Source organism: Hakea prostrata, chromosome 10 (assembly GCF_041222555.1).
Source record: "Hakea prostrata isolate BN-2017 chromosome 10, UWA_Hpros_2, whole genome shotgun sequence".
NCBI lineage: Eukaryota > Viridiplantae > Streptophyta > Magnoliopsida > Proteales > Proteaceae > Hakea > Hakea prostrata.
In genome coordinates this window covers 50,061,267-50,089,044 of record NC_142609.1, presented here as the reverse complement: position 1 = coordinate 50,089,044, position 27,778 = coordinate 50,061,267, and the positions used below count along the sequence as shown (strand labels likewise).

Here is a 27,778-nt window from a genome sequence, read left to right as displayed (position 1 = left end):
GATTTCTTGTTGAAACGTTGTTGAGGAATCTGCAAATACACTTGAACGCTTGTTCTCACAATACTTCTTTAGAGCTGAAATATACTAGAGGTACTTTCTTTAAGGTATTTAGACACCCTGATTTGTGCAATACAAGTTTTATAGTGTCTTCACCCCAAGAATCAATTAGCCCAAACCTTTAAGGTTGCACCCCAGAAAGGTTACTTAAGGTGTAATAAAAAATAACAACAGGGAGAGAGAGAGAGAGAAAGAGGAGGAGAAAATTCAATGTAAATAATGAACTCGAAAATGAGTTTATATAGAGCCCCAATGGCTGTGGGTGCAAGGGAAATGTCACCTCTCTTTGTGAGGGTACTTTAAGCTCAACTCCCTTCAGGAAGGTACCTATCTAGTTGACCTCCCTACAGGAGAGTGCCTCTCTAATGGCGTCTCTACGTTTCCACCCAGCGTGGGCTTTCTAGATAGGGCCCATGACAAAATGGGCTTTTCAGATCAAGTCCCCAAGTCCCAAGTCATATAGATTTATTAATATTAATATAATCATGGCAGGGTCACAACAGGATTTAGGCTCGGTTCAAATCGCACAAATTAATATTACATGGGCCCTTACTATATATAAACCATATAATCAGATCCTCTCAACCCGATGTGGGACTAAATAAAACCATAGGATAAAAGACACAATTAAAACATATATTTATATTAAATAATATTAAGTTTTAAACATATTTACAACATTTCCAAATATATTGAAAGAGATGTAAGTTTCTACAGGAGAGCATTGTGGAATCGAGTTGGATTGCCTGCACAATAAAGGTTATGAAGAGTCGCATGAACAAGACAATGTGGTGGAATCATCGGATTTTGGTGTCCAATTGCATGCTATGAATGCATTGGAGATATTGAGAGAAACTGTAAGAAACCTTTGGTAAAATTATTCAGTTTTCATGGCTATTGGAGTGTTTCTTATATGCCCCGTTTCTACTCTTCTCCTCTCCAATGTATTGGTTGACTAGTCCATCGTTAAAAAATTAAGAGATTGACTAATAATCAATCATACGAATCTCAGTGTTCTAATGCTTTATTTATTAGGGTTCAAGGCAAAGTGGGACGATCGTGAGTGATTTTTCAATGGGGGAAGGTGGGGACGACGGTCGCCGGCAGGAGGAAGGGTGTGGTTGCCGACATTAGTGGGTGTGGTTGCCGACATTAGTGGGGTTTCACCCACCAAGGGCTGAGCAATGCGATTGAGAGTGAAGGGGCATTAAAATTACTTTATCATATATAAGGCAAATCAGTCTTTTCGGTTTCAAATTAAGTGAAAAATGTAACTGTGGGTAACAGGTAATTTTTTATTTTGTAAAAAATAACTATCCAATAATTTTTCCACTTAAATAGGCGAGTCATAATTTCACCTCCTCTTAAGTGGATTAAGTGTAAAAAAACTTTAAAATCAATTAACCACAGTTTTAACTATATTTAACCACTTAGTCACTTTTATGCCCCTCCCTATTGGTAGAAAAGGGTTTCATTCTAAATTTCACATTGAAAAAAATGAGCCACAAAAGGCATTACATCTAATTCTATTTTCTATTTTCTTCCTAACCCTGAATTCCTGAAAATTACCATTGACTGTGATGGGCCCTTTGTAGGACCATTGGTTTTCCAAATATTTTTGCTCCGGGGGGGTTGGTTAAACTAGGCGAGTTAGGAAAAGTAGAAAAAATTGGTCAGACCGATATAGATGTATGAAACCATTCGTGAACCCTTCACGCACGTCCAGGCTTACATCGCCACCGCCCTACGGGCTTGGGGTCTCCGCCGATCCGTTACCCATTTTGCTTGCTATGCTCCATTGAGATTTGAGGCTTCGACTTCTGAGCGAGACGAGTTGATACGTGATAGTAATAGGGTCTCTAAGGTCTCTAGGGAGAGAGTCCGACTGGGTCTTTGGTGTAATCTGCGAATAAGCTGATGGAGACTATTGAGAAGAAAGAAGGCGATAACAGGGGCTTTAGTGTTCCTCCGCATGTCGTTGATCCGTCCGTCTCTGCTGATAAAGAAGCCGAAGACCGTGAAAGGCAAGCCCGCGAGCTCAAAAGCGGTTTGCATCCATTGAAGGTAGACTCCTGCTTCCCCATTCGTTGTTTATTTTTGTTGCCGTAAGAGCTTCTAGGTTCCTTTTCCCTGATTCTCAGATTTCTTCCTTCCGGTATTTACGGGTGCTTGTAAATTTCTAACGTGGTGGGGGGGGGGTGGCATGGTTTTGTATAAAATTGTTATTTTCGAGCAAATTTCTGGTGATCTACGAGATAAACCTGTGAGAAAATCTCTCTCTGAGCACAACGGATTGATTCTGCTTCGTTACCGTTTTCCGTGAAGGAACAAGTGTCGGAGGATGTAATCATCTCTTGGTTGAATCGGTGAAGTAGCAAATAGGTAAAGATTGATAAAATGTAGGATTAGAATGGTTCTTAAGATTGTTGTAAATATAATAGAAATTTGGGATACAAAACTCAAAATTAAAATAAATTAACTTACACAAAAATGAAGAGAGGTACGAAATCAAACTGAATCCCGATTAGTTCTTGTCTATGTGCTTAGCAAATTGATGAACTCCGCTTCGCAAGATACAACTCGTTGAACCAATTTGAGTAGCACTCCAACAAATTGGACTCAATTGAACTTGATATGACTCATCACACTTAGAAATTGAAGAAAATAATTGATTTCTAGACTTTAACTAAAGGAAACTAAAAATCAAAATATTGAAGAGAAGTAATGTCAACTTCAAAAATCAATGTACTTCCCACAAGTTTCTCATCCTATTTATAAGGGATGAAAATACACAAATGAACCTATGTGTCCATTTGAAACAATGTGCCTCTTTAAAATAATATGTCCTATGAGTGGAAAGGCACTTGAATCAATATATTTTTTGAATCAACATGTCTATCCAATCAACGTACCCATTGAAGAAGAGACATATTGAACCAATGTGACTATTTGATCAAAAAAATAATTTATAATTTTTTTTAAATCAAACCATTAATACGACAATCCCCCACATTTAAAAAAATGACTCAAAAAGACCTAAATGTGGGGGATTATTGTATTAAAAGCGAAAGCTAATTATCTTGATGCGTTGTTTTTCTGTCACCATATTTAGGTTTCTTCGAGTCATTTTTCTAAATGTGGGGGATTGTTGTATTAATGGTTTGATTTAAAAAAATAAAATAAAATTATAAATTACTTTTTGAATCAAATAGTCACATTGGTTCAATATGCCTCTTCTTCAATAGGTACATTGATTGGAATAAACATGTTGATTCGAAAAGCTATATTGATTCAAGTGTCTTTCCACTCATAGGACATATTGTTTCAAAGAGGCACATTGTTACAAATGGACACATTGGTGCATTTGTGTCTTTTAATCCCTTATAAATAGGATGAGAGACTTGTGGGAAGTACAGTGACTTTTGAAGTTGACATTTCTTCTCTTCAAAAATCTGATTTTTGGTTTCTTTTAGTTAAAGTCTAGAAATCAATTATTTTCTTTAGTTTCTAAGTGTGGTAAGTTCTATCAAGTTCGATTGTGTCCAATTTGTTGGAGTGCTACTCAAATTGGTTCGAAGAGTTGTAGTTTGGGAGGCGAAGTTCATCAATTTGCTAAGCACCGAAGGCAATAACTAATCGTCTTAAGGAGATTAGGTTTGATCTATGACCTTTCTTCATTTCTTTGTAAGTTAATTTATTTTAATTTTGAGTTTTGTATCTCTATCAAGTACAAATTTCTATTATATTTACAACATGGTGGCACACAGCGTCCTCCGTCATTGTATTTTTTCGCAGGTGGGTTATTTTGTCTCTTCCTAGTCCTCCATACTCCTCTGTTCCGTTTATTTTCTGTTCCTCACTCATTTGCAACCTGTGACTGCCCTATTTTTCTCTGGTTACTTTTTGCGTTTGCTTGGAACCACTATATTCCTTGCAAAGCTCTAACAAGCTGAAGTTTTGGGTTACTTGTGTATCCCGCTATCATAGTCGTTTAGTTTCTGTTCTTGAAAAAATTTTCTTTATATTTTATTACTAAAGGGTTTTTATTTCGCAAATCTCACCTCTGCCTCTGTTTTCCTGTTAATACTAGAACTCCTCCATTGCACTTTTTTGTCCGTCGCTGAGTTCTGCATATTTTCTGTTATTAGCCTTCCCTATGAAAATCACATGACCAGTGTTTCAGGGCTATCTGACCTGTTATTCTTTCATCTGTCGTTTCTTTATTTTTTTTTAAATTAGTTCTCCAATTTTATTCTGCATGTTTCTACTTATTCTTTTGTATTTTCTGTTGTCAGAGTCCCATATAACAGATACAATCCCTTGAATCATTACTCTTAAGACTTAAGAAGTCATATTTTCCATTGTCACTGCAACAAACTTAATTATCTTGTCGGCATCTGTGTTACTATAGTGTTTTTCTTTTTTCTTATAAATTAGGGATGGTCTGGCCAACAAGTTGGACAAAAGAAAAAATGTTGGTTTATGCTATTTCCTCCCGTGAGATGTAGTTTCAATGTGTGAGAATTTGCATGGTTGGTACAATGCCGATCATTTTAAAGGTTGATGCCATAGTCATCTTCTTTTTTATTTATTTTTAACTTTCTTTTGTAAAAAAAAAAAAGAAGAAGAAGAAAAGAAAATTAATTGTTATATATTTGTTTTATTTTATTCATCTCTCTGTCATCAGTCATGTTGCAATTGATATCCTACTAGTTCTTTCTCTGTTTCAAGATTGGTTTTTTATTCAACTTGCAAGGAAGATTCAGCATACCTTCAATAAAAGAAAAACTTTTGATCCATGTCTTCCATTGTATCCATAGGAAAGTAGCGAAGCCAGCCATAAAAGATCTCTTCTTTTATATGAAATTCAAAGTTCAAACAGGAGAGGCTATGCAAAATATAAGCAGCAAGAGCTGCATTAAACAGTCACAGGAAACACAAGACTTAAAACTGAAGAATGAACCACAGCTGATGCTTAATGGTCCCCTGATACCATTTCACAATGTTGGAACAAGGCTAATTAGCAACTACAGCATATAGAAACAAAGGAAAAACGAACCGTGAGGAATACACTCACAATTAAGGGTGACAAGTTACCTTAATTATCCTTAATTGTGAGCCCTTAATAGATATTTGTCACTGCTTAAAAGGTGCAATTACAAGTATGTCCAAACCACTTACACACTAAGACCTCTGTACCTTCCTGTGATTTAATAGCAAATACCTAATTCAGTTGAGTAAGAACAGTTGAGTATCATGTAGTCACTAAACAACACCAATGCTATGACTTACGCAGCGGCTTTCTTGTTCTATGCAAATTATTGATTTGCAGACTATCCTTTGGAGTTGTCTCCTATCAAGATGATTGAGGTTAAAAAAGCTCACAAGGAAATGCTCTTATTGTTGCTCAATTTCCTCTTTTTTCCCCACTACTTCACATTTCTTTTGTTCATTTCTATTTTTGTCTTGACTTTTATTTCACTTATTGCGACTCCATTCTGTGGTTCGAATTTCAGCACAAGTTTGCATTTTGGTACACTCGTAGAACCCCTGGTGTTAGGTCACAAGCATATGAGGACAATATAAAGAAAATTGTGGAATTTAGTACGGTAAGTTACTCTTGAAGCTTCATAGTGCTATATTGTGATTACCACGATATCTATCCTTCATGTAAGACATTCTATCCTTTACGTGCCAAGCTTGGATTTAGCAGTTGCAGAATTGTGAATATATTTTTTGCACCAATATCCATTTACAGGTTGAAGGATTTTGGGTCTGCTACTGCCACCTGGCCCGTCCTTCATCTTTGCCTAGCCCAACAGATTTACATCTTTTCAAGGAAGGGATTCGCCCACTTTGGGAGGTAGGCAAATCCTATTCATTCTTGTTTAGATTTGCTTTTGTTAGAAATGATAAGGTGACGGTTTGATTTCTTTCTATATTATTTTATTTTTTGTTAAAATTTCTTCAGTTAATAAGGGATTCTTTTAAACTATTTAATATAAAGTTCTAGTTAGTCAAAAGTTGTACAAACATGAGAAAAGTAGATGTGTTTTTTTCTCTACAAAAAGCAGTAAATAATATTTTTTTTTCTAAAAAGAGAAAAACAAAGGAAGAGCAAATATTTAATTAGTATAGTATTTTACGGTTTCTTTTCCCTTTGATTGGTCTCACCTTACATTGGATGTTGAACATATTAGATAACTTAAAATTATCGCATGATCAGGATGCTGCCAATTGTAATGGCGGGAAGTGGATAATTCGATTCAGAAAGGTTGTCTCAGGTCGTTTTTGGGAGGATCTGGTAAGGAAACAATCTTTGCTTATCTAGGTTATATGTGTATTTGTGGTATATCTTGCAACTTGCTCCTAAAAGTCTGTTATTATTATTTGGTCTTCAAGATTGTTTATTCCCTTTTGTTGCTTTGCAAATTGCCACACTTAAAGTAAATGGTAATTTGCAAATTGCACTCTTAAGATAAAATTCATGGTATTTTGCTAATTGCCATACTTAAAATTCATGTTACCAAATATAGTCATGCTGCATTCACTTTAGACCAGTATTGAAACAATTTGGGCAAGGAAATAACTGCTTAGTTGGATAATTTTAACACGTGAAAAAATTGATGCTTGAGTGGCTGCATTTCTCAGCAATGTATTTCTTTTTGGCAATATATGTCAGGGATAACCCTCTATTCATTCCATGGGCCACTGGCCTGCATAAGTTGGTTTTAATTTTCCCCAGTAATATGTCTGGTTGATGTAGACAATTGCCTAGCCCAATTGGTGAATTGGTGCGGTATGCCCAGGCTCACTGGGAGGTTTCAAGTTCGTGCCTGCTGATCTTCACCTTCCCCTCCTCATTTCCTCAACCTTCTTCCATAGAGCATGTACCGATCAATGTATAAAAATATTTGCAAAATTTATTTGTGTTTTATTTAAACTTCCAAAAAATAGCTGCAGTCCCTTCTTGGGCTGTAGCTGCAAGCCTGGTTGTCAAGGTGATAGAGGGCAACGAAAACCAAGGTGACAAGGCATCGCCTAGGCGACAACGCGACACCAGGTCGCCTTGCCCCAAAATGGGCCTAGGCGGCCACCTAGGTGCGCCTGGGCAGACACTTTGACAACCATGGTTGCAAGTTGAGATCTGTCTGTGCATTCTATAGTGATTTTTAAGGGAGTAAAAATGGAAACCCCCTATGTACCCAAAAAAAAGGGGAAACTCGTTGAATGATTGAACAAGCAAAATTTTGCTTTAAAGCTCATCAAAATGGAGACTGAAGATCAAGGACTCAAATTTGATATTTTTCTTTCTGGGCCTTGAATCATTGTTTTTTCTTTTTGCTAAGTATCACATCTGAGCTGAAACAACTGACCGACACATTATGCATTCATTCTTGAAAAGACCGTGGGTTTGTGCATCTATTTTTAGAGTTTCTCCAAATAAAAATTGTGAAAATTTTAGCCTGCTCTTGCTCTAATTGCAATATTCTTTTGAATAGTAATGCAGTATCTTTATGGTTTCCATTTTTACTTTTTGTAATTTCAGGAAACAAAATAGTATAAATAGGGTTTGCCTCCACCCCACCCTTGCCTTGTTTTTGAAATTATCCATGTTTGTTTGAATGAATATGTCAAGAAGTAGTTTTGTATGTCAATGATCTGTTACCATTCAGTTGATCTTGATATTTTGAACTTCTATATTTTTCTGTTTTCTGATATACTTGATATTGCACTTATTAATCAATATTTGAATAAAATGGATGCTAACAAGAATTAAATAAATAAATATTTGTTGGGTATCATTATTTATTGCTTATGTGGGGCTTGTAATGCTTAAGAGCACGGATTTTGTATATCTCATAAGGATATACATGATATCAAAACATGGTTTAAATGTCTAGTGTATCTTAGCATCTCTCTGGTACATCCCTTAAAACCAGCTTTCAGTTTGTTGTGTGATACTGGTACCTTAAACTTATATGTCACAGCTTCTCCAATATCAAAATCATGTGGCGTTGCTGTAAACCAGGGATAAAGTGCTAATGGCGATGATAGGCTGAATCCACAACCTAAAACAGATTCATGGGATCTATCCACCATGATTCTTTCCTACTTGGACTTGAAGTACCTAGCATCTCAGGGCTGGATTTCAAACACCATCTAAATCAGTTATGGATTTTAAGCACCGGGCCTACCCTCGACAAAGGTAGAATTAACAGCCAAGCTGAATTGGGTAAAACAAAAACCTACCTTATCTGTATTCTTCCACGATGGGGTTTTACTTAAATAGAAAAATTACTAGTCAAAATAAGACTAAAAATAGTTGATTCCTTGTGGGAGGTGCCTAAAACTGAGCTAACTTAGGAGTCCCTAACAACCTTCTAACTATTCTCTAGGAAGTTCTAAAAACACATAACACTTACCTTTTACACACTAAAACAAAGTGAAAGGCTCGAGTTCTTGACTTAAATTGGACCTAAGAGTTAATTAATTAAAACAATTGAACCCATTGAACCATGGTCCATTTAAAACATAAAATGGGACGTTAAACCCTAAGGATGAGGGTTTTCCTTACTCATCTCATATATGCGTGTTAGGTTAAGTTGGCCAATTACTCGAGGAACCCATCCATTGAAGGCCCACTGCCTAGGTGATCCAACCCTTGGCCTATTCCTAGAAAAAGAAGAATCCAATCCGGTGCCGGATATACATCACAAAAAGGAAAGAGGGGTGGGGGGGGGGTGTATTATCCTAGTTTTCTTGGGATTTATTGGCGTTGGAGATTCGGTGGCAGCAGATACACCATTTTATATGCAACCCAAGTGTTAATAGTGTTCACATCTGAATAGCGGCACAACCAAATAATTTGGGCCTTATCCTATGGTGTAGCTTGCTTCTTCAGGTTTGCCCTTTAGGCTTTTGGGGGTGATTATGCTCTCTTTGCTCCCATTCCTTTAAGGTTGTCCAAAAAACATCTCCATCTTTTTTCAAGAATTAACTTTTGCTGTTAAAAATGATATGAAGAAAATGATATAGCTGCTCCTTGGAATACATTTGTATTTTGAAAAGTCTGATCTCTGCTCATACTCTCCCCACACCATAGCTTCTCTCTTGGCATTTGTTTCGTTGAAAGCCCAACACGTAGGAGTGTGTAGCAGTTACTGAGCAAAACAGCATGTATTGAAGCCTTAAATAGACTATTCTTGCTGCAGCTCTGTCGTGTACAGTTGTTTCTTTTTGCAAATGTAATTAATGAGTTGCTTTGGATTTTTACCATTTTTTTTAATAACTGACCCTAGCTTGCATGGGAAAACATGTTCTCTACCAAAGCTGTGGATCCTTTCAATCGTGGATGAGTGATGAAGATAATTCTTTTTATTGAACTGAACATTAAACTTATTTTCTTTGCTCTTAAAAACTGATGCCAGTCCTACCAGTGGTTGCTATATATTTAGTGATCTGAACTTGTGGCCATGATACAATATTAATCAGATTTGTTTCTTAGCTAAAGGCTGCTAAGGATGATTTTCTATAAACCAGAAGGTGACTCCCCTCATCTCTCCTGTCTTGCCAGGTTCTAGCCTTGGTTGGTGACCAACTTGATCAGGGGCAAAACATATGTGGTGCAGTACTGAGTGTACGCTTTAATGAAGATATACTGAGTATCTGGAACCGTAATGCATCTGATCACCAGGTTAGTACTGCTTAACCTACTGTTGTATAGTCGTGTCATATCTGCGCTTTTGTTCTTCACTTCTGATTCTAATATGTTGGTTGGTATACCATCATAATAGGCTGTGATGGGTCTAAGGGATGCAATCAAACGGCAGTTGAAACTTCCTCATGGCTATGTGATGGAATACAAGGCCCATGATGCTTCTTTACGTGACAATTCGTCATATAGGAACACATGGTTGAGAGGATAATGATATCCCGGTTCACTCGTACTTAATGCATTCAGAGGGCTCAACATTATCCGATGCTTTTCTGATCGTTCTTGTATTCTCCTGGTTTGTGTGAAGCAGATGGACGTATTAAGCTTAGGGCCTTGGAGAAACTGATCCTGATTTTTGGTATCGGTATTTGGGCATCCTTAGTTGCTGAAAAGGAATGCTTGAGTTTCATCATTATATCTATTTTACTTATTGTGAACCTTTCTTTATATTGGATCGGCAAAGTTTAGTCTTGTTAATTAGCCAACTCTCGCCCGGATTGAAACTTGACGCATGAGGCAAGGAACCTTGCGTTTGATTACTCCAAAATTTTACAGCTGCCAGCCGGTTTTCCTTGGAGGCAGGTAACCGTGTTTCCTTCCATGTTTTAAGGGCACAAAGCAGGTGACGGGGGGATCCTTTCACCGTTCTATTCTAGTTTCTTCTAGAGCGTTTTCATTATACAGATAAAATCCTAAAACCATAGCTTGCATAAACATGTACGTGTTATAGGAAGCCTGAAATTTAAATACTTATGCATACCTTTCTTTAAAAGAACACCAAAACTGTCGAGACTGAAATAGAGTTTAGAAAGTTCGCCTGGATTTTTAACATAAATCATGTTAACTTGTTATTTTATTTGAGGTGTTGGTAATTATGATCGGTTTACCTAAGCAGGCATGTTGATGTACCCGTACCCCCCCTATCGGTTAGTTCAGCAAGTGGTTGGTGGTGTAATTTATGAATTTCTGAACATGGTACCTTAAATCCGGTTGGGTTACTGGATACTTGTGTTTTTGGTCGAGGGTTACTGGATACTTCAGAGCCTAGGAAGTTCTTTTAGTTTTTAGACGGGATGGCCTCTTCTTGCAATTGTAAGTAGGGATCACTGTGGAGAAAAGCATTATTAATAGGGATCACTGTGGAGAAAAGCATTATTAACATCTAAACATCTAAACGAGTGAGATGCCAACCCAAAACTACTGCTACAGCAAGGAGGACTTTTGACAGTAGTGAGCTTAGCAACGGGGGGAAATGGCATCTGAAAAAGTCAATACCCTCTTGTTGGGTATATCCTCTGGCATCGGAATAATGGGAATGGGCTTTATAGCGTTCAAGGGAGCCATCAGCATTAAATTTCAGCTTATAGACCCCATTTGCAGCCAACAAGAAGATTACTAGGAGGGAGAGTGGTGACATTAGATTAGACCTATGCGATTTTGCTTAAAAGCAGCCATGGCATTCTGCCAAGCTGGATTGGAATAAGCTTCTGAATGGCAAGAAGGTGAGGAAATGGAACAAATTTGGGAACGAAAAACAAGAGAGTGTAATTGGATAATACGGCAGAAAGAGGATGGTGAGTAGAAGGAATGGACGAAATGGAAGAACAATGATAATCCTTGAGATATGAAAGGAGGTTTTTGAGGACGTGTGGAAGATGTGCAAAGGAAAAGGAGTGGTGCTTATAGGAGATGGAGAAGATATGTCTAGCGGCTGGGGGGGGAAATAGAAGGTGGATCTGCTGTGGTCGCTGACATAAAAGGAAACACATGTTCATGAAAAACCAGCATCACGAGAAATAAAAATAAGACTAGTGGAGAGATCAAGGAGCTTGTATCCTTAGTCTAGTGGGTTTCCCAAAGGAGAGAGTAGGCATAGCTTGAGAAGAGAACTCAGAGGGGGCGTAGGAGTGTGGATGCATAGCATAATAAAGGCACCGAGAGGATCGAAGATGAGTATATGATGTAGGTTTGTGCCATAGTGCCTCAAAAGGTTATCTCTTAGACGGCAAAGAACAAGGTATCTATCCTACACAAGGCAAAAGCGAGCTTGTAATTTGCTCTTTTTTGGGTGGGGCAAGATATACCAATCATGAAGGCACCCTCAAAAGATTTCTCATTTCTCCATCAATGCTCAACTCGGAAGTCACAAGTACTACCCTTGGAAAACAGAACAATGGAAAAGGAAAAAATTATATAAATTGAGCGTACAACATTGGAATTTATATTTTATGACAGCATCTAAAAGCATTTCGAAGTGATTCGAGTCCTCCTCTCTCATACCAAATTAACAGGCCCACCACCGTGGCTGACAAATCTGGAAACTAATTCTATTCCTACCATTTAACCATCAACAAAATTGAAGGAAAAAATAAATCTGTAACAATTGTTTCTGGTACATCTCCAGTCAACAATTATTAAACCTTCTATTCAGTCAAATTTCCCAAACTTGTTAAAAACAACACAATTGAGGGCTGCCAAAGTCGTCAAAACCAGCTCCCGCTCACAAAACAAAATCCAAAAGATAAATTTTATTCTGGTGAGTTGTGATATTCTTAACCCATAAGCAAAGCTCCAATATCTAGAGTTCTACAATCCAAGGGTTTTCTCAAACTTCTGAATTTGATTCAGGAATATCCATGTCATCTGCACAAGGTTCACCCAAAAACACACTGTCAATATAGCATATGCATTCACATGCCAACAAAGTGTGAACTATTCCAATGATTAGTGTTCAAAGCCAGATTTCTCAAGGAGACAAACTATATAATACACACACACACACACACACACATAGAGAGAGAGAGAGAGAGAGAGATACCATGACATGGGGAGCAATCCTAACACAATAGACAGGAAAGCCAGTGTAGAATTTGAAGGGTCCTCCTGCCTTCAGAGTTTTCAGTGCACAATCCAAAGATCCAGTGTAAGGATATTTCCCACTGGCATCAGGTTGCATTTTCTGAATTTGAGTTTTTACATAATCAAACGGTAAACTACAAGCTGCAGCAAAGAATCCAGAAACAGCACTCGCTCCTGAAGGAAAAAAGGAAACAGTAAGCATCAATTAACTCGACCAAAGAAACCAAAACATAAGAGCACTACGAAATCGACTAGTTGATCAGAGATCAGCCGTTCATCACATCATGCAGTGTGATAAACGCCTAGCAGGTGTGTTAACCTTAAATACAAATTTTCTTTTGGATGTTATTTCTTGCAAATGTAACATTCTACTACTTCTGTAGTTCCAAAAATCCAAAGTGATATCTCAGGCCTCCTACAAATTAGAAAATAACCCAAAAGCTAAGAAAATGGCTCCTAAAAGAGCTCCAGTACTCAAAAATTACAAATTGAACATAACTCTAAATTCTTACTATATAATTTAGAGAATTTTTACTTCGGCAAGTTGAGCATTTCAGATTACAAATTTTGCAAAGAATAATGTACGCAATAACTGAGATTTCATTTATAATAATATCGACTAAATCTATAAATAACTATAAGTTTATGGACGCTTCAAAATATAGAAATCTAACTGTATTTATACTTTTTTTTTTTTGGGTGAAATAGAGATTTATTGATTAAAGTGAAACCCTCTAGGAATTTTACAACCTAAAGTATCTAAAAGTAAGACCCAAGACAAAAAGGGTGGGAGATTATCAACAGCTAAGAAGTAAGACCGAGAGTGAGCAGCTGACTTGGCTATTGTGTCAGCGACCATGTTGCTTCCCTGAATGCATGCTTATAAGAGATAGAAGAGAAACTAGAAGAGAGGTTAACACTATCTTGTAGGATGACTTCAACTTTCCAGCTTGGTTCAGAGGTGGAGTCTTGGAGGAGCTGCACTAGGCATGATTATCGCTTTCAAGGATAACATTGGTGAGCTGCCTGTCCTTCGCTCATGTGAGTGCTTTTCTAACTGCAAGGGCTTCAGTTACAAAAGATTCCTGTGATCCACATCCTTCTCCAAACCAAAATAGCATTTGGCCCAAGTGATCACAAGCTATTCCGCCAAATCCCGAAAGGTCCTAACATTTAATGTACTGAAAACTTCATCAAGGATAATATGTTTACCCACATAAACAATGGTAAGATTTATCTACTGGTCACCCACAATACAATTTTAGAAAGTAATAGGACCCCACTTTGTAAGGACAGATTTCGGATAACAAAAATTTTGGCCAAGCTTGCCACAGATTATGGGAGTTGTTATTGTTTGTTTCAACAGCTGGGACAGTTGTTGGTGAGACCTAGGCTGAGAAGGCAATTCTCCTACCTTTCCTTTCCCTTATACAAACCCTGTGTTTTGCTGCTAGCGTCGACTTCATTCGAGTGAAGACTGTTGCTGCTCTGTGGTATGGTTTTCACTGCTCCAATATCAATGATGCACATCTCCACAGTCCATCATTGCAACCTGCAGGACATTTGAGAACATCACACCCTCAGCTCCTCCATCCGAACTGCTCCTAGCCTGTGCTGTTGGCTGGATTGTTTCACAGCTCGAACCTTCTACTTCTATTCCACATTCATAACCTCATCTCGATCTATTGCAATTACCCAGCAGATCATCACCACCACAGGGCCTCTACTCTATCCAAAGTTCCCAACTTAAGCGCCAACTAGTGGCTAGTTTGGCCCACAGGGTTTTAGTTTCTATTTCACAACGTTGCTGTCATATATTCCAATTCAACCATAAGAATCAAGTGGAATTCTTAGCAGTGCTTCTACTCCATACAAGCAATAAGCAATCCAAAATCCAAATCCAGTCGAAATCCTAAAGCACTATTTCTAATTCTGCCTCGTTTCTAGTTTGTTCTGTGAGGTACTATGGGACTAGTATTCTAGTCTTACAATTCCAGGCCCCACAGTGACAGGAGAATTTACTGGGTACATATACCCCCCTGGACCAAGTAATGAATTGGTAACCTTCCGTCAATAATTGACCAAAAAGACAACATGGGAGGGTTGGTAAACTCCATCATATATTTTACAATTAGGATTCAGTCAAGCAATTGGCTATTTCTTTTGTCAGAGTATCAGACAAAGGAAGTTGAACCAAAGTTGTCATGAGTTGACAAGGCTTCACCTAGGCATCCAGGTGAATTTATGGGGTCCAAGGTTATTTACTGCCTTTGTTGTATCAAACGCCTTGCCCTTATGTATGCCGAATATCATCTGCTTAAGATGTTATTCATAAATAATTAAATAGCCCACTATTTTAACAAATAAAAATAGTTGATAGATAAAATTCCAAAAGGAAAACAAGTCAAACCCCCCATTTTCATGAACAAAATTTTGATTTACAGTTGTAGGTGAAAATTTTCAACTTTTTAACACGAGTTCTCATATTTAAACAACCCATAAATCATAACATGGTAAAACATTGCTAAAAAGCCCCCCAAACGACGGTAAATTATTCAATTGAGTTGATACATGAAAAAAATATTTTCATTTATGGCAATTTTGACAACATTCAAGCACATCAAAAAAGACTTGACCAGAACATGACTCCAACATAAACCAGATTTTCACAATGTTGGACTTATGGAAAGCTGGTTTGTGTTCTACTTCTACAAAATACAAAATGCCCCAAGTAAGAGCAATTTAATTATTTATTGATAAGATCATATCTCTAAGGATAATATAAACCAAATGTGAGATTAGGTATACTGGGACAATGACCACCACCAAGAACAGTGCAGACCAAATGTGTTTTTGCTTGTTTTAAACTTCCAACAGTCTGCTACTTCAGTGCTGACGTATCCTGGTTCTATGTCAATTTCTAATGATATATGGTATACATTGTAGTAGACTGAATAACGTTAGAAGACAGGGAAGCTAGACAACAACTAGGCAGGCCCCTCATCACCTAAGCAATTAGGTATACCACCCACAAAAAAAAAGGGGGAAAAACATAAATAAATAATATATGCCCTCCCTGGGTCACCTTGGCAGTCAAGTCATGTTATACAGGAGATAATTTTTATGCAAAAACACCGTAACGACACCCTATTAGTTTGTTTTTACAGAGGGCCTGCTTATGATTTGAGTAAAATAACGAACTGTTTATCTGTTACTAATGGATACAAGAGGGTCTTTTTGTTGTTGATGGCAGTGGACAGTATTGGCAGTTGATGAGCTACAACCTTCTTGGTAGTAATACAGCCACTATTGCTTCTTTTATCCATCACTCTTCTTATTTTTAATTCTCTCAGTTTTTTCTCCCATTTCTCCTCCTGCCCCTGTTGCCACATCTTCTCATTTCTTATTTTCTTTCTTTCCTTTATTTCTTTGAGTGGCTCAAACAATATGGAAACAGTAACTAGGTGTCAAAGCACCTCCTTGGTTGCTTTGAGAACAAATTTTTTTTTTTGGTTGACCAAAAAAATAAAAAAAGGACAACTATGTTTTTACCCCCTTGCTGGCCAAGTGATTCAGCACTACCACAATACATCAATGCTGCATCACAAGCTCAAACACACTGACATCACTGCTTCGACTTGACTTAAAGGTTGTTAGGTACATTAAGGGTTAAGGTCAAGCCACAAATACATATCTATCAACTTTAGAATCCATTTTTTTCTTGTGAAACAAAACAGATGCCAACAAGAAAGCAGACCAATGGAAATCTGATGAGTTTACAAAGGACAATGTTAGGAGAGGTGGTGAGAAAGGATATATATGGCTTAAATTTTGTATCTAGTATGGCCTCGAATAAAGCTCATTGGAAGGCAAGGATTCATGTAGCCAACCCCGTTTAGTTGGGATAAGGCTTGTTGTCGTTGTTGTTGTACTAAACTACCAAGGAACTACGTATACAAAGTTCAGGAAGATAAGGTAAAGGAACTTACCCACTACTGTACTAGCTTCACCAAAACCAAGAGAGTCTCTAAAAAGCTCCACACTTTGATCGTATGAGGCAAGCATGCCCATATTCAATGCCATGGCTCTGACCACAGTAGGACCTGCTCCTTTCCAGAGTGCCAAAACCCCTTCATCTGCAACAATGCGGGATAGTGCATGGAATGCGTTCTTGTAATGCCGGCGTTGTGCAGCAGGCAAAGTGGCATCAGCCTGCATACGGATGAGTGCCAAATCTGCAGGACTACCAACACATGCTCCTATTGCTCCAGCTGTCAGCCCACAAAGTGCTTTCTGATACAGGGGTAATGGCTTCCCATCATTAGCAGCAATTGCTTTGTTTGTCAAAATCCTAATTGGCACAAAGAACAGCAGTTTCAGAAATTAGAAAAGAATCAGAGTTAACATTTTTCTGTATTTTTTTAATGCTAGTCCACTGGTAATAATATCAAAGTTAGTCTCCTCATATACACTGAGAAACAAAATCTGAACACCTTTATCAGATATGGCAAATAAAATCATCCATCTACGTTTTCTATGCAAGTACATCACACTTACGAACAATTCATGAGACCATGATTATAAATATTCACTAGGTTGAGTAAAAAGGCTAACTAATATGAGACCATCAATAATTTTTCTGGTTTCATTTTATCTAAACATATTCAACCTTGAACCTTTAAGTTGCTATTATACTATTATAAGTGAGGTGCACAGTGTCACTTTCAATTGTAGAACTAATAATGTTGACTGTACAATGGAATGTTTTACTATTTTAACAATAGGTTCTTTAGGAGCTTTGGACAATCATATTTGGTCAAATACTCTCCAACAAACTCCTATTTTCCTTTCATTATGAGATTTCTGAACAAGTTCCTGGATGACAAGCCCAAAGGTTATTTTATGTTGATGCTGATGAAATTGACATTGTTATGGAGATGCTAACTACAACAAATTATGAATGTCCGAACTATTAGGATAATTAATATTACCATTATTACCTAGTAGTAGTAGTTGCAGAAGCATTCTGACGGTGGTGGTGTTGTAAATAAAATTTTTAGATCATAAATTCATAATCACATTAACACCATTTATTAATCAGCCAGCATGAAGTGGAACGCCATGTAAAAATAAGAATAAAAATGCTGAAAGGAAAATAATACACCAAATTGCAAATTCTCAATATATATTCCATTTTTGGAAGAAAACTACACAATTTATAGACTGAAGTTTTGTTCACAAAAAGAAAAAGGTTTAAAAGTAAATGAGATGAATGTTAGCTGAAATTCCAAAAGCTTAGGATTTCTTTGGTCTATTTGAAACCTTTGCTGATGGTCCATGTCCAACCATTCAGCCAATGATCCAACCAGCCAATTCCTACTACAAGTGGGTAATAATATAACAAGCTAAGTACATATCAGATGTTTAACACACAAAAATCAGCAGCAACATTGGTCGTGCACTTGTATGTAAATATGAGGTAAAACATCTTAAGTACGCATCACTTTTAACTGATTGGACCAGGTTCTCTGTTGACCAATCAACAGTTGTTTGGGATCCAATGGTATATTGTCCTCAGTGCCTAGTCAGTACCACCATCCAAGGTGATCGGTGGTTTGAACAGTCTATTCACTATGACCACCAAGTTAACGGGCAATGGAACGCTGGACTGGAACAGGAAATATTTTGGGGACGTTATCAGCTTGCTCACTTCCCAAAGAATGTGGAAATATCAACTCCTACAACTTGATCATCACATCAACAAAGAAGTTTCTAATTTATCCACACTTTTAAACTGATTGACCCCCAGAGATCTAAATTGGTTGATCCAAGATAGACCAAAAAATGGAAGCTTTAAGAGAATAAAAAAAGTTTAATGAAACAAACAAGTACTGCTCAGACTTGAAAGTGCAAAACTTCTCGCCTGAATGATCCAAGTCGTGCAGTGGTGTATGTAGCTTGCCTGAGCAACCCAGCTGATAACCCCTGCTCAGAAAACGAATGCACTGACATTAGAGGAGGATACCCACAAGAGGAAATTATCAGGTTATAAGTGGATCAATAACTTGAACACTTAAAGACAAAACACAAGAGGAGATAGCTCACACCCAAAGAGTCAATATATAGTGCCTCAAACATACTTTATCACTCGTATGAGATAGTGATATAAGGCTTACTATTACAATCTATATAGGGTCACCCGGTGGCCCAAGCAAGGTGAAATACTCAAGGGACACAACATGACAGTTCTCACCAAAGCTGCATACTCAAGCTACTCAACCATGCAGCACAGCCTTCATTGGCCACGGAATAATCTTAGCCCTACAATGGAAATCAGTTTTGAGGAGCATCATCATGAGCGTTTCCCCTGGTGAAGTCATGCAGAAATCACCAAGTAGGATCTCATGAAAAAGAACCACACCCATCCCACTGTTGACCCCTCCCCCACCCCCCCACACCGTCGAGGGAAAAAAGGGAACAAAACACATGAATTCACGTTTAATTAAAAAAACAAAAACAAAATGAACCTCGGCTTTCACCTGCATAGGAGTCATGAGTTGCAGAGATTCAGCTAGAGTTATTGTAAAGCCATATAAATGGTACTCTAGATATTCGGACAATTTCAAATGCGCAGAAAATATAAAGCTGATTAATTTTCTTCACTCTACTCCCACCAATAAAGTGTCAATATCATCAAAAAGAGGAAATTGCATATTAGAAATAGCGTATTTTATACAGAGACTTACTGAAATGTACCAACTTTTATAGTTCACCTTCCAACAAAAAATCCATAACAATTTAAAGAGTTAGGCCTTTGCGAATAAGTATAAACAGCAGATCCAAACAACCCCTCTTCAAAAAAAAAAATTTTTAAAATTTTTTTATGAGGCTTTCGAAAAGAACAAGGTTGGAAAAGAATTAAGCTCAACACAAGTTCCCAACGGCATCTGAAGCAAACCTTGTAAAGGGCTCCTACACCCTCTTCTCGGAGCATATTCTTGGTAACCTGGACTGCAGAACCTTGACCCAACTGAATCCTCACCTGTAATTGTAAACATAAGATACGAATAAGAGTAAGAGTAAGAATTCGAAAATACATATAATTCACCAAATCGTTGGAAATGACGGGCCAAAATAAGAATATAGAGTATCCCAGGACAAGTACCAACTTCTTCATAACAAATTCAGAACATATGAATACCCATCTAAGAGAAAAGCAAAATTCCCCCGAAAAGCCAATTAAAGTCATAAGGCTTGTTAAGAAGAGCATTAGATGATACCTTTATCATATCTACTGGTTGGATAACGCAAGTGGCGAGCATCCCAGATGCTCCGCCATTAACGAATGGCTTCACAGTAGGCCAGACACCACCAGCTTGCTGTTTCTCTCCCATTTCTCGATCGGAGACGTTTAGCAGAGAGAGAGAGAAATTGTGGTCTGGCGCTAATGGAAAAGGGTTCTCAACAAACCCTCTGTCCAAACATAAATGTCGAATACTTCCACCAGGCTGGAAATTGTGCCCAAGGTACTCGTTAGATTTACGAAATCAACATTTCTTTCAAGTACTGAAAAATGGACATATCCTCTTACCCCAAAAATAATAATAACAAAAAATATATTTAAAAAGAAAAAAGAAAATCTAACCCAGCTCCCAACCTTCCTACCCACTCTAAGCTCCACCCCAAAAATTCAAAAAATTGATATCCCATTGGTCAATAGAAGATTGGTTTTTCTAAAAAAGAAAACAGAAAAATTTTCGTAAATATATTGACATCCATGCTTGTGTGGTTGGTTACTTTGGCTTTTCACGAGATTTGGACGCATTAAGTAAAGATCATCACTATCCTAAAAAAAAACATTTAAGAAGATTGTCATAAATAAGGAGTGAGGAAGGAATGTGAGGTGTTTAAATATCATAAAAAAAGAGTAAATTATATTGGCATCCCAAAATAGAAACTTTAAAACACTAACACCTCACTTTATGTTTAAAAAAATATAGAGACTCCCAAAATTGAATTTTATTGGATATATTTATCAAATTTATCACTGAAAACTGTTCAAACATTGTTTATTAAAGGCAATTGAAAGAAAATAAACAGTAATTTAATTTTTTTTTATGACAAATTGGATAAATATATCCAATGAAAATCCAATTTTGAGTCCTGCGTTTTTTAAACATAAAGTAAGGTGTCAGTGCTTTAAAGCCTCCATTTTGGGATGCCGACACAATTTGCTCAAAAAAAACATAAACAAACTCACTACTTGATTGGCGTGTGATCTAAATGGAGGTTTGCATCATCGTCACATTCTCGTTGAACTTGGCTACACCTATTGTGGAAAAGAGGTAGAATCTGTAAACCACATTTTTCTTCACTCTCACTTTGCAGGCCCTTTATCAGCCCATTTTGGCCACAATCCAAATATGACACTAGCTGAATGGATAGTCAATGGAAAATTTTTCATGGGAACAACAAGAAGAAAGGACAAAAGCTAGAATGTTTAGCTTCTTTTATACTGTGGCACATCTGGTTGGCTCGAAATGACAGAATTTTTGGCAAGGGCAGTGCTAATCCATATGATGTTATTGTGAAAGCAAATTGGTTCGCCTAAGAATTTATGGATGGTAGTGCAATTAATGAAGGGAGATAACAGACAACGTGCACACCAGCAACAACTTGGAGTCCTCCACAAAGCGATTTTTTTAAGGTGAACACTGACACAACCAGGAATGGAAGCAATGGTAAATTAGGCCTTGGGATTGCTATAAGAGTATAAGAGATGAGAAAGGTACTCCCCTACTGGTGAAATCGATTCCTCTTCAATTTGTAGAAATCTTTGATGGTGAAGCCTAGGCTGTAAGAGAAGGGATCAAATCTGCTTTTGAGTTTGGACTAAATCAAGTAGTTATAGAATCTGATAATTCGAAGCTGTGTCAGTCCTCAATACACTTTCCAAGCCGGTCCCATTGACTTCTCAAGCGGTGGTCTCAGATCTTCGGCTCCTTGCAGCCAATTTCTTTTTGTGTTTTTTCTCTTTAATTTGTAGCCTAGAGAGGCGTGTAACTGCCGATAATCTAGCAAAGGTGGCCCTGTCTATTCCAGAAGAGACATGTTGGCCTATTACCACTCTGTGGTTGGATGATCCTAGTTGTGTACCGATGTACGTGTTTTTCCTCTAGCTGAATGGATTAACTTCATACAAAAAAAAAAAAAAAAAAAAAAAAGACCTGTGATCCTAATGCTAAAAAATAGGCCAAGACCTTCACCTAGCAAGTTCCTCCAGACTTAACTCCATTAGTTATGCAAGCTTATATATATTTTTGGGTAAATAGCTAAGCAAGCTAATTATTAAACCAAGGTGTTCGTTTGTTTACTATTTCGTAATTTGATAATATGTGCTTGGAAATTAAAGGTTCAAGTACTTAGAATCATATTAAATTAGAAATTCAATTTTACACCTTTCACTCCAATGAATTCTTTTCTTGAGATCTTTTTAATTATAAAATTATAAAGTATTATTTTCTTGAGAGTTATCTTACACATTTGTTTTTAAGATAGAATTTATGTTTGAAAAATGAATAAATTATCACAATAATCTCTCACAACCTCCATTAATGACCAAGTCATTTTTTTCCTTTTACTCTTAAGCTTGCTTTTAAATCTTCAGTTTCCTGTCAAAACTGAACTTAAATAGTTTTGAGTTACCATCATCAGGACATAAAAGGCTAGCTAATATTTGTGTAATATTAAATTAGGTTGATAAACGGATTGTCAAGGTGATTTGTTATGTTAAGAAACTGAGTTAATCATAGTAGAGTGTCTGTCTGCCTTTTGTCCATGAGCACGAGAACTACCTCCTTTTCCCTCTTCATCCTCTTCCTCCCCCGCCAGCCTTTCCTTCTGGATTCCCCGTTTCTCTCTTTCTCTCTCTCTCCCTTCTTTTGGTCCAGGGAGCCAGGCCCAGCTCATTCTCCCCCCCCCCCCCAAATACGTACCCCTTCTCGAGCCTTTTCTTGATCCTATTTTATTTTGGTGATTGTTGGTTTACCCATTTGTTTTTAGGTGATTGTCGAGGAACCAAAGGTTACAGTAAGCTGCCCCTTCTTATATTACTGAGCCTGGGGATTCTTCTGGCTGCTTAGATAATCCCTTTAATTTCCTCCACTTGTTGGCGGTAGGAGAAGCATATATCTACTTATGCCATCATGCATTTTGATGAAAATTTCATTATTGTTAAGCTCAAATCTTTTAAGAAAAAGAAGAAAACTAAGAAAACTTAGATGCCTTCTTTGAGTTTGAAACGCACAGGCCTTTAGCTATCAGGACAGAAGATTCCAACGCTATGAAGATGGTCTTAGAAAACCTTTTACATTGACATTCACATGTGGTAAATATTCCAGTGTTAGAATATATTCATTAAGGTGGAATAACAATAATTTACATTAAGGTGGAATAACAATAATAATAATAAAAAGAAACTCTTGAGATCATACAAGTAGCCCTTCAGAACAAATAAATTTATATGACTGAGTGCAAAATAATTGCATAGAATTGGGTACAGATCCACATGATGGTGTAGAACTAACTAACTTGAGTTGACACTTGAGTGCTCAAAGGATTCTCGGGATTCTCGTGATTGTTGGTAGAGGAATTTCCCATATAAGTGTTCCCTGGAAATGTCAAAATGGTAAGAGCTGGACACTGGCCTGGTAACAGGATGGGGAGTAACACAGTGTTTGTTACCCTAAAACCACCCCCTCTTGCACGGGAAATTCTCCATCCGATACAAAACCATACATGCAATATTGCAAATACCACGTTAAGAAGTTTAAGAGAGAAGATGACAGTGAATACCAATTAAGCATCAAATTGAACAGAACAACTGACAAAGTGGGGGGAGATCCCAGAAAGCATCAGTAGTTGGATCATGAACAGTATCCAAGTATTCATGCACTCTCATCCTTTCCAAATCCACAAAGTTTGATTCCTGTGTCATCTCAGGAAAGCCAACATTTTTTGACAGCTCCAACCCTCCATGGTTCACTGGACATCGATCAAATGTTGGACCAAATATGCCTGAGAGCTGATCAGACTGTGAAGAACCCAGATCGAAATCCTTGCTACAAGTGCTCAAATCTGGCCTGTATGCATCATCAGAGTACATGTGCTTCCCCGCCTGAATCTTTTCACAAGAGAAGTAGCTATCATGAGTGATGGAACTGCCACAATTAGGGCTAATGATAGTACCAGCTGTGGTAGCATTATTACAAGGTGGGGGTGTGGTGGTGGACCTGCAGGTGGTATTGGTGTCAGTAGCGTAAGAGGAGGAATTGAGCTGCTGCTGCTGCTGCTGCTGTTTAAGAGCTGCTTTCTTATGATTAAGGAGATTCCTAATTCGGGATGCTAGGGGGGAATTGGAGGAGACGTGGGTGATGAAATTAGTGCGAGTGTTGGATCCTCGAAGAAGACAGGCAGCCTCGTCGTATGCTCGAGCAGCTTCTTCTGCAGTCTCGAATGTGCCAAGCCACATCCTTATCTTCTGAGTCGTGTCTTTGATCTCTGCAACCCATCTCCCAGAAGGCCTTTGTCTTACTCCTACAAACTTGTTGCTGCCACCGTTACTCTTCCCGCCTGCTTTCCCTTTCATTTTATTATTTCCTTTACTAAGCCCTCCTGCTTCTTGTTGAGGTTGCTGCTGCTGCTGCTGCTGCTGCTGTTGTTGCTGTGGTTGGAACTGAAGTTCCATGTTGAGATCAGTTTAGAAGAGAATTGAGAAGCAGCAAGAGATTGATGGGTTTGATTTAAAACAAGGAAAACATCTGAAGGATGATGATGTGCTTCTCTGGTAGCTAGCTAGCTCCACGGAAGTGGAGAGCCTGTTCTCATCTCCTCATCGATTTGGCTGTAAATTGGATTTATGTGTTCTTAAGGATATTTGAAGTTATTCCCAGAATTAATGCAGTTGGATAATAATATATTAAAAGGTCTTAATGGTTTATTTTATTTATTGTTGGTATATATTAACGGGAGGTCATGCTCTCTGAAAATAATAGACTTCATTTCATGGCTAACATGTCAGTTCCATATCCTTAACAAAATATCTCTTTTGCCCTGCTAATTTTCTTCATCGATCGTAGAAAGAGAGAAAACTCTCTCTCAGTACAATTAAATCCTGAATTTTATCAATCTTGGTGGAAATGTAGAATTTTAATTATGATGCGAATCATTACTTTTTCTGTCTGGGTCAACAACTCCCAACAGTGAAGAAGGGCGTGAAGGCACGAAGGGTTGCCACGTAAGATCATGCCAACTGTCTGTTGAAATGAGATCCAAACAGAAACAGAAACAGAAGCAGAAGCAGAGGAGAGAATATTGTCGTGTTATCGCGCGCGCAGATTGCTTTTAGATCATGAAAATAAATATGGAAATTAAGGAAAACACTCCCTTCCGCGCACAGTTCCACCGATGCTCGAATGGTTTATTAATCGTCGTTAAGTGGCCACTCAAGCAGATCGATCGATGATGCAAATTAATTAAACAAAGAATAATAACCTATAAATGCTTCCAGGTAATTTTCCCGTGAACCAGAAAAGATTAATCTCTCTATGTTTCTCTATACATAATAACCAATTTTGGTAATTAGCTAGTCATTTCTCTATGTTTGATCTTCAATGCGAATATTTTATAAGTCATCTTTTTTCCTTTGTTTTTCCTTAGAAAGGGCAAAGACAAGAAAAAAGTGGGTCTCCATGATCTGAATGTCAAACACAAGTGCAGAGGAGGTGAGAGAGAATCTCTGGAGCCTGATCAGTTTTAAGTCTAATTTAATTTAATGAGGTCTAAGTCTAACATTCCCAAATAAATGGGCAGATCGATCTCATCTCTGATGACATTACTTGCATGCACGTCGTCGTCGTCGTCGTCGTCACCAAATTAAACAACCTTAAGAGCTTCGTGAGGGTGGAGATGGAGTTTCTCATAATCCCCTGGTTTCAGATTCCATTTCATAACGATCCTGCTATATATAATAACCAATTTTGGTAATTTTTGCTTGACCCGATCAAATTTCCAAAATTCTTCATGAGACCTCTCTGCTTCCCTTGCAATTTCATCTAGTGTCCACTTCCTTCTTCCTTTAACTCTATCATTGTATGCTTTCCAAAGTGTGTCCACATCTTAAAGGAAGAGAAGCTCTTCATATACCCTACTTTTTTACTTTCCATTATCTCTAATTCCTTCAATCCATCAAACCATTCAACTATCTTGGTGTAGACATTTTCATAACTTTTCCATGTTAATTTGCTGTCGAACCAAGCTGCCCTTGCCACTTCCCAGTTAAAGAGAATGTGGGTTATATTTTCCTCTATATTGTTGCACACCCTACATAAGTTGTCTACTTTAACGCCTCTCTTGTTTAGGCCCTTTGCTGAAGCAAGAGCTTCATTTGCTGCCCACCATAGGAAAGTAGTGCAATTCCATAAATCCCTCCATTAATTCTCTGATATCTCCACCCATGAATGTCTTCTTGAGGATGAAGGACTGCTCTCGTAGGTGATAGGCTTCCTTAGTTAAGAAACTTTTGGTTTTACCTACCCCTCATGTCAGTTGATTCACCCCAGGAAATAGAGCTAATTGGATCCCCAAGATCGTTTTAGCATCCCTCCTTTGTGAAACGCCTTCTGATAATGTCCTCCTTCCATTTTCTTTCCCGTTGGTCAATGAGGTCTTCCAGATATATTAATGTGCAATCTGGGTCTTTGCTAACCCTTGGTTTATAGCCCTTAAGAGTGGGAATTCATCGGTCTTCCCAAATCTTAATAGTTTGCCTTCTCCTATGCCACATCGGCCCCTTCTTCAACAATTCTTCTTCCCTCAAGTATGCTTCTTCACGTCCACGAGGGTGATTCCAAGGGGGGCTTCAAGAAATGAAGTTGAGGGGAAGTATATGCTCTTCATAAATCTACTCCAATCTGAATTTGGCTCCGAAAATAACCTCAAGCAGCTTTACTAATAAAGCTCTATTATGGTTCCATGGATCCCAAAGAGCTAAACCCCCTTACATCGTGTTTGTGCTAGCCTCTTCCAAGACATTCAATGAATAGGTTTTTTTTCTCCACACCTCCCCAAAAGAATGTAGCTGCCAAAAACCTTATTTTATTTTGGATACTTTTTGAAATCTTGAATGTGATGTTGTGTAGATGGATGAGGATAAAGCCACAACCTTTAACAACACTTCTATACCCGTATGATTCAAGAGTCTTTGTGATCAACCATTGAATTTCTTTTCCAACTTATCACTAAGAGAATGGAAAAGCTCAGTTTCAGATACTCCAAAATCTGTTGGCAAAACAAGATTTTGTTGGGCCTTCATTATATGAGACCTTAAAAACTTTGGAGAACCACCTCTTGATCCGAGAAGGGGTGTTAGGGCTAAAACACAAGGAGGATTTCTTGTAGTTAACTTCTTGACCTAATCCCACACAATAAACTTCAATGCACTCCTTTAAGTTGAAGATGCTAGAAAGCTTCACCTTTGAGAAGAGAATACAATCATCTACAAACATTAAATGAGTGAGAGGTTCAGTTCTACCTTTAAATTTTATACCCTTAATGGATCCTGCCTCTTCCTCTAATGCAATCAAATTGGTGAGGGTCTGAGAACAAAGAACAAAAAGAGTCGGGGATAGGGGGTCTCCTTGTCTGCTACCTCTCTCGGGGGTGATGGAGAACCTTTCTAAGCCATTAAGTATAAAGAAATAAGTCATCGATGAAAGAAGGTTAAAAATAAGATCAATAAACCTCAAACAAAGCCTAGCCTGGATAATAAAGCAGCCACAAACCTCCATTCAACCCTATTATAGGCTCTTTTCATATCAAGCTTAAGTGCCAACAATTCCTCTTTCCCTTTTTCCTCCCCTTCAAGTAGTGAAAGGCTTCATGAGCCTTGTACACATTGTCAGGTATAGATTTATCATTGACAAAGGCTGATTGAGCTTGAGGTACAATATCTGGAAGAAAGGAGTGTGATTTGTTGGCAATGTCCTTGTTAGCGACTTTGGTGGCCAATCCACATAAACTAATGGGTCTAAAGCCCTCCACCATTTTCAAACTCTCCTACTTAGGAATGAGGCACTAGAGTATCAT

General features: G+C 37.8%; 2 protein-coding genes and 1 pseudogene across 2 annotated transcripts; 1 reads left to right on the top strand and 2 right to left on the bottom strand.

Moving 5' to 3' along the window:
• The first annotated feature begins 1,770 nt into the window (after positions 1 to 1,770).
• NCBP (Putative cap-binding protein) lies at positions 1,771 to 10,237 on the top strand. The gene is made up of 6 exons (XM_089136286.1): positions 1,771 to 2,121; positions 5,574 to 5,666; positions 5,816 to 5,920; positions 6,284 to 6,361; positions 9,635 to 9,754; positions 9,855 to 10,237. The coding sequence occupies exons 1-6, from the start codon at positions 1,975 to 1,977 to the stop codon at positions 9,984 to 9,986; spliced, it is 675 nt and encodes a 224-aa protein (XP_088992412.1). The 5' UTR covers positions 1,771 to 1,974; the 3' UTR covers positions 9,987 to 10,237.
• Positions 10,238 to 12,172: 1,935 nt separating this feature from the next.
• On the bottom strand, positions 12,173 to 20,177 carry LOC149003789 (mitochondrial dicarboxylate/tricarboxylate transporter DTC). The gene is made up of 6 exons (XM_089136285.1): positions 19,915 to 20,177; positions 19,593 to 19,676; positions 18,558 to 18,619; positions 16,624 to 16,985; positions 12,594 to 12,808; positions 12,173 to 12,418 (listed from the first exon to the last, which is right to left on the bottom strand). The coding sequence occupies exons 1-6, from the start codon at positions 20,026 to 20,028 to the stop codon at positions 12,362 to 12,364; spliced, it is 894 nt and encodes a 297-aa protein (XP_088992411.1). The 5' UTR covers positions 20,029 to 20,177; the 3' UTR covers positions 12,173 to 12,361.
• A 2,986-nt stretch (positions 20,178 to 23,163) lies between these two features.
• Positions 23,164 to 24,531, bottom strand: LOC149003788 (ethylene-responsive transcription factor ERN1 pseudogene; annotated as a pseudogene).
• Between the last annotated feature and the right edge of the window lie 3,247 nt (positions 24,532 to 27,778).

What these genes read in the sequence shown, in the direction of transcription:
- NCBP (XM_089136286.1), top strand. Translation starts at nt 1,975, where the DNA reads ATGGAGACTATTGAGAAGAAAGAAGGCGATAACAGGGGCTTTAGTGTT. An exon ending in AAATTGTGGAATTTAGTACG is followed by an intron (nt 5,667 to 5,815) that starts GTAAGTTACTCT and finishes ATCCATTTACAG; the next exon opens with GTTGAAGGATTTTGGGTCTG. An exon ending in GGATTCGCCCACTTTGGGAG is followed by an intron (nt 5,921 to 6,283) that starts GTAGGCAAATCC and finishes TCGCATGATCAG; the next exon opens with GATGCTGCCAATTGTAATGG.
- LOC149003789 (XM_089136285.1), bottom strand. Translation starts at nt 20,028, where the DNA reads ATGGGAGAGAAACAGCAAGCTGGTGGTGTCTGGCCTACTGTGAAGCCA. An exon ending in GTGTAGGAGCCCTTTACAAG is followed by an intron (nt 18,620 to 19,592) that starts GTTTGCTTCAGA and finishes TTTTCTGAGCAG; the next exon opens with GGGTTATCAGCTGGGTTGCT. An exon ending in GGATTGCTCCCCATGTCATG is followed by an intron (nt 12,419 to 12,593) that starts GTATCTCTCTCT and finishes AACCTTGTGCAG; the next exon opens with ATGACATGGATATTCCTGAA.